At 34.5% G+C, this 14,200-nt stretch overlaps 1 protein-coding gene across 3 annotated transcripts in view; it reads right to left on the reverse strand.

Annotated features, from left to right (window-relative positions):
• Window positions 1-14,200, reverse strand: part of LOC128902005 (nipped-B-like protein) — a 176,684-nt gene that overhangs the window by 54,873 nt on the left and 107,611 nt on the right. For all 3 annotated transcript variants that reach the window (XM_054184259.1, XM_054184257.1, XM_054184258.1), the window contains one exon: window positions 2,822-3,004. In XM_054184259.1, the coding sequence (XP_054040234.1) occupies window positions 2,822-3,004 (183 nt within the window). The remainder of the gene's footprint in view (window positions 1-2,821; window positions 3,005-14,200) is intronic.

Below are 14,200 nucleotides of genomic sequence, written 5' to 3' on the forward strand. Positions count from 1 at the left end.
CTCTACCAAAGTCTCCTGAAATTTAGAGAGGTATGACTGTATATAGGGTTGTTTCTAAGCAAAATGTCTCCAAGCATTCAGACAGAACTGGAACAGAACAAGTTCTTTCCAGAACCCCAGTTTATTGAGAAGTATAGGAAACATACCAGGATATAGTCACAGCTGGTATAGTACTTGGATATAGTCAATAGCCAGCCCAGGCTCAGAACTAATAAAAACAATAACATTGAACCTGTGGTGATACAAGTGTTCTGCACTGCACCCTAGAGGGCTCCTACTTCTGAAAACATAGTACAAAACTTCTGCACAGAGGTGGTCCAAGTGTTTAAGGTAATAACTTAGTTCATGCTTTCAGCTGTTCTGCTTATGGATCAGACTTGCTTCTGGAGGCAGTACAGTCATGTTCACGAGGCCTGAGCTACTAACACTGTCAGTTCTAAAATGGTTGAGAGTTAACTGCGATTGAAGAAATGGAGACCTGTCTGGGATACCTGAAGTGAGCATATTGGAGAAGAAAGTAGGGGGGTTATGGGAAAAGACTTTACACAACTGATTCTTTCCCCCCCCCCATGAGATAGTATTTTGTGGAGGTAGATGAAACCTGTCTCCACAGTTTACAAATCATCAGTATCAATTTAAGCTCTGTAGGACGAATTCTGACTCCAGCAACATCTCTATGAGAAAAATAACTTCCAATATTGCTTTCCAGTAGAAATTTAAATTGACCAGTTAATCAATGCTGCATGACAAAACAGAATGTGTTACAGTTGTGCTGGCTCTGCAAGGCAAATAAGATGAACATGGGAACAGCTATTCACAATCAGTCACTGCTCTACAAAGTTTATTTTGAAACAGATAAAATTGACTAAAAATGTAAGTATTAATAATATTTCAAGAGTTATTATTAATTTAATACATAAATAAAGACTATCTGGAATATAAACGCCCAATTTCCTTCTGAATTCTGCCAAACATTTATGCAATAACACATTTAGCACTTACTGTATGAGAATGATTTAATCAATTTTAAATTTCTCAATTTAATTTAACAGAATGCCCCTTCTTCATGAGATACTCAAAGAAATCTCTCTTCTATAAAAATCATTATTTCATATTTTTTAAGTTTTAGACAACCAAAAGAATTCTGAAACACATATTTGTAACAGTACAAATCTATTCAGTGTACTTGTCACAAATCTTTCATTCTCTTGATCATTTTATCTCGTTTTAAATCAGTTCAGTTCTACAGTATCCTTTGACAAAGATTATAATTTATTTTTAAAGCAGATGTCCTTAATGAATGGTTTAGAATGATGGTCAGATCTCTTGAGTGGATATAGTGAACGTAGAATCCCTTAAAGCATGTAATTACTGTGAAAGTTTTCCTTAATTTGCTTTACTTTGCATTTAAGAATTTCAACAGCCACTGTGGCTAATAGGTAGATTAAGATATCTCTGAAATTCTTGACAATCCTCTCCATTCCCAAACAACTTAAATAATTTTGCTTTACTTATTCTTTTTTTTAATTCACTGTTCCAGATTATTAACATCATAAACAGGTGAAATGATACGGTAAACAGAGAATATAGAATCCTGAATGAAACAAATCATCTAATTACAAGTTACCTCAAGTTCCCATACTCATGGTCAAAGCAGCATTATTCAGTTATATTTTAAATGAAAAACAAGCAAACAAAAGGACATTCTTTTCTGCTTTGATAAAGATCAGAGGTATCGCTATTATAATTTTTACATGTATGTGTGTATACGCATTGCATATCTGTTGGACGAGAACTTGAAACATATTAAAAAAGCAAGACAAACTAATCTTTCTCTTTTGGATCCTAAGAGAGACTAAGCAGCAAAAGGTTATGTTTTACAAAAGTTCAGTAAGATGTTTAGATAAGCAAAGGTGGAAAGAGTCTAAATTGGAAAAAAATCATTATAATCAAGATGCCTTCTCAGGTTAACAGCAACAGTCAATTCTCCTGTAGCCCTGCATAGGTAACATAGCTAAGATGTTACTCAGACTGAACTGATTCACTCCATTTTAATGAAGTTTCTTTTCAGTATTGCCTAACTAAACTACCATAGAGACAAACTAACTACACTCTTATTTGCAAGTAGGAATTCCTTTCCTAATTTAGAGGCATATAACAATTTTTTGACACTTATGAACTTTACCTGATTGCACAGCAAAAGTCTAACTACAAGCTTTCTCTCTTCCTTTGAAATCCACTTAATTCAAAAATAGTATCATCAATGCTATTTTGAGAAACCATCAGCAATAATTCCAGTTTTTCAAGCAATATACCATGGAAATAATATAAGAAGAAATATTTTAAGAAACTTCTGGGTACTAACATTCTTAATTTATCATGTCAGAAAAATTCAAGAGGGGATCCTTTGCTTTTCTTATCAATGAAACTCAAAATAATTTAAAATGTATTTACTGAAATGTTTCTATGCATAGCTTTGTGTGCAAGTTTTCTGAGCTGCTTTACAGGATATTTTCTTTAATCTGATTGGCTAGAAATGTTTCATTGCACAACTAAAAAAAAAAAAAAAATAAAATCTAGGCAGTGGCTTCCCATAAGGTAATTAGGGAAAAAAATTTAACAACTAGCTGCTTTTCATCTTGAGGGACAAACTCAAATCAAGTAATTTTTCTTTTAAAAGAAAAAAATGGTTCTTGGCTAAGTAGTTGTCTGGAGAGTAAATTTCTTTTCATATGTTTTACAGTAGCAAACAACAAGAAAAAAGTATATCTTTTTGTAAACGCCTTCTTTAGGAGTAGGAACAAAACAACGTACTACTTACATTCAAAAGCTTCTTCACTGTCATTGTCTTCATCAGAACTGATTTCAGCATATTTTGGTTTCTCATTAACTGTGCTACGTTTGCGCTTGTTCATTTTCACACGTTCACAAAGTGGCATGGTGGATTCAATTTCTGCCAGGAGCTCAGGAGGCAACTCCTTTAACACCGACTGATCTATGCTACCTATTAATGGAGAGCAAGAAGAGTAAATGCGAACCTGAAGATAATAATAAAGGCCCAACACTACAGTCCTTTCTCAGGAATTGCTTACAGCATATTCACTAATAAATAATACCACAGTTAGATATACTTGTATGTATTTGACAGCCCTTTCTAAAGTTGCATTTATTGTTCACACTGTAATTAGAAATTAACATAATAAATTGCATACACATCTCCTTCAATAAAATATTTTTTCAGGCATATAAACAAATTCAAATCGGTGATTTTCCTTTGTAAAAAGACATCCTTGCTCTACTTCCACAAAATTTAGTCTTATTTCGGTTCATCCTCCGAATTCAACAGGTGTTCTAACAGTGTAGGTAAATTAAGGATTCATTATGCCTCATTAACAGTTCTGTTTATTATCATTCACATTATTTAGTGTACACAAGACAGTAATCTTCCCTTTTCCAGTAGGTAGAGACAATCTGTGGCAGAATCTCTGGGGTCTTATCCCTAAATACAGACCAAATAATTGACATCCCAACCTCTGCCTCAGATTTTTTTTCTTACCTCCTACTAGTAGTTTTATAATGCAACCCAATTTTTTTGCTTGATTTTGTTACAAAGCATAGTTGAAAGATTTTTATTTAATATAGACAAACAGCAAGCTGGACCACATCAGGTTTCTTTTCCACAGAGGTAAATAGTTAGACATCATCACACAATTCTCATCACATTTTGAAACTACAATGTGCTGTCAAGTATGAAGGAGATTTACAGTCAAAATATCAAAATATTTTACAAGTGACACAAGGAAACCAAATTAATTCAAAAGTATTTATTGGGGGTTTGTTTATTTGATGTCTTATCTTTATTTATCAAAGAACCTATTGCACAGATTTTAAGATTATTGGAAAAAACTGTTAACCTTTTTCTAACAACAGAACAAATGCCTTTGTCATAAGTGCCCCTCTCTCCTTTCCAAGGCATATTATGTTATTTAGATAGAGGGACACACATATATACACACAAAAAAAATCCTCCAAGAAATCATCTTCTGGATGATAATTCACTTTTTAATTGCAATTGCTACATCATTAACATAACTTTCTAAAATTTATTTCAATTTTTACACTAATATTCTATCTTCTAATCCAAGCTTAGTCTTCCCCCCCCCAAACAACTTTAACTGGAATTACAGAGTCTTAATATGAGAAAATAGTTTCCAGCAACAAAATTTAAAAAAAAAAAAAAAAAAGTCTCACATACATCATATATCTCTACATCCATAAAAACTGCCTATAAGCAATGAAAGTTCTGATCAGAAAATTATTTTTCTATAAATCTCAGGTATGTTCAGCAAGTCATCCCATTTAAGTGCATTTTAAAAAAAATTTTAAATTAAAATATTGGGGTTTTCAAACTGAGGTAGGGAAATATCTATAAAGTAAAACTGATAGCAAAAGTTATCCCTGCTCCCCCCATGCTGTGGTCACTCTTATTTGTTTGCTTTAAGCTGCCATCCTTTGATAATCACCACCTGCCAAAGTTACCTAAATTCTCAACGTTGCTTTCAAAAATGCTAGAAAACATTTCAGTGTGGTTTACCATAGTGCTGTGAAATGATTATTCTTTGCAGTCTGGGCACTTGATTGAAAATAGGCAGAAGTATGACAGCACAGACAGATCAGTTCCTCTGTGTGTACCACCAGCTGACTAGATGCCTGCCAGGTCCAATCTGGATGCTGCATAGCCATGTCTAAGCAGTGGTGTCCCCACACTAATACTCCATGTCTCTTTGTACGCCTATGTGTCTGAAGAGAGTTAGCTTACATTCATCCCCAGACTAGAGGAAAATTTGCACATTGTTTTAAGACAATTTCCACAGGTGAAATCGCTAGAGGGCCTCAGATACCATTTTTTAACACATATTCTCAATTTCATGCACTGTTGGTAATTTCATTGAAATCAGTGGGACAACACACAGAACATAAAGCCTACAGAAAATCCGCCCAAAGACATTGCAAAAAACAGCTGCAAGTAAAGGAACAAAAGTTGCATTAAGATTCATACAGATGCTTAAAAGCTAGATGGGCTAGATGTGCTTACACTAACAGGAGTATTTTCTACAAATATAGCTTTGAGCCTCTCCTAGTCTACAATGAGAAGTAAATTCAAAAACAGAATAACTAGTAAGGCAGATTGTTTGGAGAGGAAATCAGAAAAGGAAACAAATCAGTAATGGATTGTATACCTAGTTTGGCAAGGGTTCCATGACCAAATCCTAATTCAATTCAATTTCAAACTCAATTTTAAAACTATGTCTGAATGTTTCATGATGTAATTTTAAGATTGTGTAATCATTGCTTTGAGGAACTGTTAGAACAGAATTTGTTCTTTATTTTCCTTATACTGTGCACAAAGAACATCTCAGTAAGATGAAGGGTGATATATTTTAAGTAAGAAAACCCTTAAAAAAAGACAAAAAAAAACCCGGAACAAGATCGGAACAAAAACCACAGGCTACTACTCTCCTACCTCCTAGGAATATCTATTCTTGCTTTCCTTACTGATTTTGTTCCTGGGGTAGAACGCTAATCAATCTTTAAAAATATGTCAATTACCACAGTGTTAATTAGACATCAACAAAAAAAGAAAAATGCAAGTACTTTAAGTATTTGGAAAAATAACTTTATTTCCTTCTTAGAAGTTCCAGGTTTTCTGTTCTCCAATGATAAATTCAACTAATGCTTAAACTGCACTCTCTCCTGTTACAGATATTTCAGATGAAATTTTTCTTTTATTAGGGAATATGAAAAGCTTGCTTTATTCAAGAGAGGAATATCAGAAAAGAGAACAAATAGAATTATTGTAAAGTGCTCTAATAAGCCATCTATGAAGCTTTTGTTTCTGTCACAATGTTCCCTGGAACAAGTCTGCTGCATGCCCAGTTTCCTTAGCTGCTGAAGATTGTAAATAACCAAATCTAAAAAGTTTTACTCATGCAGTACCAAAGGAGTTAAGCATGACTGCACATGTATGAACAATTTTGACATATATGGAAAAGGACTCCCTGTCCTTTCTGAAGAAATTCAGAGATATTATATACTGTGGGACTCCAGTCAAAAGCTTGTTAATATTTATTTTACTTTATTACTTATATTGAGTCAGGGCAACCCAATCTTCACATCTTACTAAATTCCTTTTTTAATAGCTCCATATTTTATAACAAATGTACTATTTATTTGTTCAGGGTAGTAAAGAAATACTTAAGAGAATCCAGTTCACCATAAGAATACAGTCACGGGGCAACAAACATTAGGTTATAAAACCCATACTAATACCTTTTTAGTTTACAGGATACTTTTCAAAAACGTTTAAAAGAATATAGAACACAAAACCATTTGAAAGCATCTACAAAAGCATGTATGATCACCTTCAGTTTTTCAATTTGTTTGGTAAGTTTGCTAAGACCCGATACCTACTTTCCTGCTTCCACTTGAATCAGTTACATTCTACTTTAATTTGCATGGCTTTTTAAATAGCAAAGGAGAAAGTAACTTTGCTAAAAAGTTACTCCGCATGTTAATAAGATTGCCCCAGTAAACCAAGCTTTCTGAAAAACTGTCCTTGTCAACAAAATAATTCAATTTTTTGCAATGCATGTGATCAGCATATACAGTATACCTGAAATGGACTATAGGCATCAGTGTTCTTCAGACATCACTTACACATACTCTCAAAATTATTAAAACAAACAAAAAGAACCCACAAGAAAAGTGCTATGGTAACCAAATCTTTGTTCCACTGTAAGGAATCACAATTCTGATCCACATTAGTGAAACTGAAGAGCGAGTCACAGACTAGCTGCAAGAACAATTCATCAACAATTTATCTTGAAGAACATACATGAACCACCACTTCTTCAGTGCTTTTCTGAAGTTATGCAATGCTGTTCATGACTTACTAGTTGCTTGCTGGAGGAAGAACATATGCTTGTTTTTGATTGACATTATCGAAAGGTTTCTTAGAGAAGTTATTAGAGAATCTTCAGCTGTTACTGAATATCCCACTGACCATCAAGATACTTGTTTCTCACCAAACAATTCTTGACAAAATATAATACAGTTAAAAACCAGCCAGAGAATCTTAGCTAAAAATGAATTAGTCTGTAAACCTCCTCCCATGTTCTATTTTAATCTGTGAAGCTTTTCAAAGGGTTTTGCCATGTATAGTAGAAAGAGTTATACAAATGTCTAGCAGATATAGTATTTCCCTTCTCCATGTATGGATTAAAAAAAGAATGGCAAGGCACAGATCTGATTCAAAGTTCAGCATTGTTTTTTATTCATAACTTGATGGGTGGTTTCAAGTTTGTAGAACAGCCTTTAACTTTAGCTAATATTTATGCAAATCTAATCTTTAGAAGGATCCAAAAATCACTTTGCCTTAAATTTGCAAGTCAAATATATCTCCCCTGATTCAGGCAGATGCATCCATCACCAGAATGCCTTCAAGAAAGGTTGAACATAAAAAAAGGCCACCAAAAAATGTAACATCATTATGGACTTTGATTAGATCCATTCAATATGGACAGCACAACTATATTTTGACACAACAATCAGTGTGTTCAGATTAGTTTCACCTGGCTTGATATGGTAACTTCAAACAAGCAGCTATGGAAAAGGAGATGATACTTGCTGATGCTTAGGTCAGCTTTCCAGGATCAGAGAGGCTGTTCCTGCCATAAAATCAAAACCAACGCTAATAAACTCTGTCATCTTCTCAATAATGACTTATCTTTGCTTTCCAAACTACGGAAAACAGATGTATGGTTTACATTTTGGTGTAATTTCATATTAACAAACAAGCCATCAAGATTCAAAAACATTTAGAAACCTAAACTCTGGTTTGCTACTTCTATAACTTTAAGAGACAGTTAATACAGTAGAAACAATCCACATCAGTTTGCTTATATTGTTACTTTAAAATACTCATGACATCAAAATGGCCTGTTTGCACATACATCTATTGCAACAAATGAACAAGTGCTTGAAGAAAAACTACTCCTGAAGTTCGGTTCAAAAGTAAGGTTTATGTTAATGAAGTCTTCTGCATAAATTAGCCTCCCGTAAATATTGTCTTTTCCATTTCTGTGTGATAATACTTTATAATAAGCAAAACTGCAGTTATTGCAATTTCATATTTGTAATCTCTATATATACCTTGTATTTAAAAATGCAACTTTTTCCAAATATCAAGACATTATAGAAAAGAACACACAATGGTCTAAGAGGGAACAATGTCACTTGTTTGGGGTGGGGATATGAATCTTAACTTTGCATTTCTTAGTGTTTAGAAATTTAAGTTTAGATACTCCCCGCATTCTGGAACTTCTACACTAATGAATTGCCACACATCTTCATTTTGACATTGAAAACAAAATTTTGGGTCACCGCTACAACTACACTGATAAAACCTCCTCCGTCAGACATATATACAGGAAGAAAAGCAGTTTCTTTCTGGAATAGCTCAAACAACCTTCAAACTCTATGCCAAATCAAATACAATACACTCTTACTCCGTAACAAGAGTGCCTTCTTTCTCGTTGTTAGATAGCCATGTCATTGCAACTACAACAGCAGACTCACAGCTTAATTCTACTACAACCACTCATGCAGATAAGGTTCTATTTTAGATTAAGAACTAAAAAAAAAGGGGATAAAACTACTTCTCTACTTTATAAAGATGCATGGAAAATAAATACCCTTCTAAAATAGTTAAGTACTTTTACCGTATAGCACTCAGGCACTAGAGTGCAGAGAACCACATGACTACCTGTGATTGATGAACAGCTTACTGGTTAAAGCTGAAAATTTTCAGCTATCCCTTAGTGTGCAAATTTAATTATATCCTTTCCACTGTGCTCTCCCTTAAAATGCTCCAGTATGTTCTTTATATTTGAGTCCTTGGTGATCAGAGTACCTTGCCCACCAGCATCACACTCCTCCAAATAATTCTGTGTCCTGGAGAGTTTTAAGAACAGAAGGGGAAACACAGGGAAATCACAATCCTTTTCTCAAATGGGAACTTAAGGTATGAGGAAAGTACATCTGCTCATAAGACCAAAGTTCCGCTTTTATCTCAATACCATATCATCAGCTGAAAAACACACAATCAAGATGAATACTGATGAAAATAATCTGAGTAGTCATCCATTTACTTCAGTAGCTTTCCTCGGGCATTCTCTGCGCTAAAGTTTGTGGAAGGGTATACAGCTACCCTCACTTTTTGACTACATCCATGAAGGGATAACTCCTGAGCTCAGCTCACACACACACCTGAAAGAGGGCAGGAGACTGAGATCCCCTCACCACTGCCCAAGGGACCGCACCCACAGGATTCTCTGCTGCAATGGATTTGGCGGGAGGGAGAGAAGTACTGTTAGGAAGAAGTATGTCCTATATCATTCCATAGAACCTGCTTGAACACATCTTTCAAAATCATTTTTCCTCATATACCCCAATACTGGCACAAAGGGATGGCTCTCAGCCTTGAGCTAAACAAAAGGAGAGGTTGAGGCTCCCTGGTTATATTCCAGTCCTTAGCTCTGGCCTTGAGAAATGGGACCCAGCCAGGTTGGTGGGTCAGAGAAGAATCTGGACACAGCAACAGAATAATTCCATGATGTAGTATTTTGCCCATGGCTAAGCAGCACAGATTCAAAAAAGATTTTACAATAGCACAAAATACTCTTAGAAGGAAGAAACATTTTTTGACAGAGTGAAGAGATTTCCAAAGAGCACCCTGAAGGATCCAGAGAGCAAGGAATATACCCAACACGCACTCTCCAAAGATGCCAAGAAGCATGAGAACTCACATTACATGTGTATCAATGATTTCCTCAAGCTATCCAATTGCTGCAGCAACTATAGCCACAAGTTATTTTATTCCTTATTGCTATTTACTAACTTCTCATCTTTATAAAAATCAATAAAAGAAGGCTAGAGAAGTCTAGTTTTGCAAGATACTTCACAAAAAATATAGCTGTACTCGGAGTAAAATGGAGCAAGATCAGCAAGTGAAATAAATGCAGCGCTGCACAAAGAACCTCACTTTTATGAATCAGAGTGTCAGGGGACTGCTTTTGGATTTCACTGTCATTGCTTTTGAACATATGCATTGAAATTTAAGCCAACTCAATGTATTGTATTTTTAAAGTTAAGGTGTTTTGCACAGTTGCAAAACACAGCATATAATTTTACGTTACTATTAATGTTTGGAATCTGAAATTTATGATTGATGCATTTTCCCAGACATGTATTATGATTAGTTTAAAAACTGAGCCATGGGGCCTCACCTAAGAAAAAAGACCTTCATTAAATATAATCAAATTAAACCTCAATTTTTTCTTCTCATAAAAGAAAAACTCCTATATAATCAATATAATACAACCAAGATCTTCGCAGAGAACAAGTAAAACAAACACCATGATTTATATCCAATTTGTGACTATAGGCACATCAAGATCTGCTTTCACCTTGCTCTATCATGGAAAGATTCTTAGCCTTTATCACTGAAAACATCACATGAAGCTACTCTTGTTTTGCTTCTTTAAAGTAACGTAATTGCATGAACAACAAGAACAAAAAATTGCTGATATTTTAGCTTTTAATATAAAACACTACAGGAAAGTAGCTCAGAAGCTAATTAAACAGTAAGCATATTTAAGAAACCTTTATTTGATGCAAACAACAGTTCAGTAATTTGAAGAACAAAAAAGGTCTCAACCTCTTCTTTTATGTTCATTGTTAACATTCCCATGGAGCAAAAATCAATTGCAAATTTCAAGTAAATAGTTTAAATTTTCTTACACAAAAACAGTCACATAAAACGGTTGAAAATGTCAAGCAACAGAAAAGTTCATTTACCAGAAGCAAATGTGAGGCTTTCCCCTATTTGTATTTTGCCAAATTTACCCTTTGTCTAGAAGAAAATTCAAACCAAAAATTTTGATCACATATCCCTGCGCATAAGCCAAGAAATAACATCCATATTTAGATAATTAGACACGTGAACAGGTCTGCATTGCATATTGTAGTGTCAGACAAATTGCTGGCCCATGTTTTTTTTACACATTGCAATGCATTGCTGCAGAAATCATTTATGCAAAATAGCTGTAGCTTTTTCCAGAAATAAGAGGAATCTGATCAAGCATCCAAGCCCATGAACCAAAGGCAGTTTCAGACTTTCAACAAATTGCTCTGACAAATTAGGTAATAAATTTCTATCATTTACATGTACTAAAGTAATTTTTCAAAAGTGAACTAACTAAACAATGCACTCCTAAATCTTCAAACAGACAAAGCATCATATTTCGGATGAACCAAAGTACGATGAAACTAGTAGATTTGGTCAAGTTTATTGCTGCTGCTAAGAACTCAATGTGCAACATGTAAGGTTCACTCTTACTATCCTGAGAAGAATTAAGAACAACTGTGAGAGCAAGAATCAAAATATTTACCTTAGTGGGAAAGACAAAAATAGGAAATAACTCAAGCAGTCTCCAGGCAAAACAACGTGCTGAAAATGTCTCCTATTGTACTGGTAACAGATCCACACAAGAAAGGACTCCAGTGTGCAAATGCTGAATTCCTGCTGTCTACCAATAGCAGTTTATCCAACATCTACTTCTGAAAAACTAACACCAAAAATGAAGACCCCAGAGAGTATGTACAATGTCCACACACATCCCAACATACTTTTTGGGATAGGACAGACACACCATGCCTAAAAAAAAAATTAAAAAAAAAAAAAAAAAAAATATCCCTGCAAGTAGAAACAACCAATGCTAGAGAACTGAGACCTTCATAGACTATTGTATTTACCTGGTTATATATAGTTTGATTTTGGCTTTTGACTAAACAATGCCTGGAATATTTTTCAAACTATGAACCTGTTCAGTCCAGAAAGGAGAAAAAAAATGAATTAGGGCTAAATGGATAAAGTGTATATTAAAACAGATCCTCTGCAAACCCAACATATCTTTAAATACTTCTAATGCCATGAGGGACAGCCAGCTCCTCTTCTAGACTAGTTAAGTTGAAAAGAGGTAGTCACTAATATCTCAGGAAAGAGGAAAAACGTGAAGATCGTAGAATGCTTATGAAAGTGATGTTTTTTCAACAAATTCAGTTAAATTTAGAGTTTAAGAGAAGCTTTAAAGACTTCAGCTGAGAAGAATCATGATAAACTCCTTGCTGTAAACCAGGAAATATATCCTTTACTTCTCTGAAATGTGGCATAATTTACTAGAGAACTTCAGAGAAAGTTATGACATGCTTGATCCATCTGGCAGTACACGCACATGCAAGATGCTTAGTGGGTTATTACTCTGACCTTCCCATATGCAAATTCAGTTGTTACCAGGATCTTTAAGACAGTGATTTCAAATTTGAGATTTGTGGAATTACAGACTTTCACAATGGTTATCTTTACAAAAACACAATCTGTAGTAAGCAAGCTGAGTTGCAACCTTTTCCTTTCCAAAGGAAATATGCTTTTACTCGTCATTTCCTTGCAGCACAGTTGCTTGCCCCACTGATTTCAGTGAGTACAACAGTATGTCTGTTTCAGCATCAAGAGACTTATTTTGGAAATAAATTTGAGTTGAACTCGAAAGTTTTCTTGATGAATTAATATCCATAAGCTATTTTTCTCAAAGGTTTGCCAATTTTGTCTTTGTATAAGTCCTATGCATGAAGGATTTAAACAAATGCTTAAAATTGATGCTCCCTTTTTGTCTACAGTTTTCAGCTGTACCAAAAAGTATTGGTAAGTAGCTCTGCTGTGCTGCCCAAAAGACTCTGAGAAGCATCAGAAGTCGGCTCACAGAGACAACACAATCTGGATACAGCTTTTTATCCTGGAACACTCCCTTTCTTGTCACTCTTACCTAGAAGATGAGCACCTAATTGATTACTCTGCTTCACAAGTGAGACTGTTTCCAGCAGCGCTAGAACTCAAAGATGGACCATCATCATGTTACACAAATGCCATGGAATTTTACGCTGCTACAACCTACCACTGACTACAAATTATACTTATAGGCTCTGAAAAAGTCATCTGGAATTAAAAAAACCCAAACACACAAGCATAGAACACAGAAAAATCTAGAAGCATTGCTTTAACTCTATGACATAAAGATGATTAAGCAGCAGTGGATTTTTTAGTTACACCTGTAAAAATATGAAGAGGACCTTTGAAGAAACGGCAAGTCTTCACTCAAATTTCAGATCATAGCAGCAGAGAACACAGTATATTTAGGAAGGCTTGTAGTGAGCAACGAAAACCTGTGTTTAAAGTTCTGTGTTGTACAGATAATGAAATCCTATAATAACAATCTATGCAATGAAGGAGTAGCATTTGGCATTAGATTCTGCGGTGAAATTATAACTTTTTTTTTTTTTTAAACCAAAATCTTTTTAGGTGATATTTGAAGACCCAAAAGGTGTTTCTGCACAAGTCAAAAAACATGCACTCATTTGTCCTAGAACTAAAACTTGCATTATGTATGTGGTGTTTATTTTCGAAAGCCAATCCTTCAAATATATTATAAACCAACTCAGACATCTTAACACAGATAGTTACAGTTTCTCTCATTACTCATATCTGTTTCATACTCAAGGAACAGTACTAAGTCTATCCCATTCATATAATAACTTAACAAAATTTCAAACCTGTCTATAAAATTTTATTAAAATGTTACTTTGGTTTTTTACGGTATAATGCAAGGCTTATCCATGTGCACAATAAAGGTATGATTTTAAAATGTAAAGTTTACTGAAACAATGTAAAAAGTTGTACAGACTTTCAGTATACATAGCATTAATTTTAGCTTAAAACAAGTCAATTTTACTGAGTTTTATAATGAATGGGCATTACTCCCTTAAGTCATAATGACTTTCTAAATGGTGTTTTGAGCTTGCTGAACTAATCACAGCTATGATATTGTACGTGACAAAGCCAGGAGAAGACATTTTCTTGGGGGAGGGATGGATGAGAAAGGAAAGACAAAGGACAAGAAATACAAGCAGGTAAAAGAAGGAAAGATAAAGCAAAATATACTAAGCTACATGGAATAAGAGAGATGTGCAATAGTGGAATAATGATGCTAAAAGGCAACACTAGAAAAGATTTGCTACAGTCTATTAA

This window comes from Rissa tridactyla, chromosome W (assembly GCF_028500815.1).
Source record: "Rissa tridactyla isolate bRisTri1 chromosome W, bRisTri1.patW.cur.20221130, whole genome shotgun sequence".
Classification (NCBI taxonomy): Eukaryota; Metazoa; Chordata; class Aves; order Charadriiformes; family Laridae; genus Rissa; species Rissa tridactyla.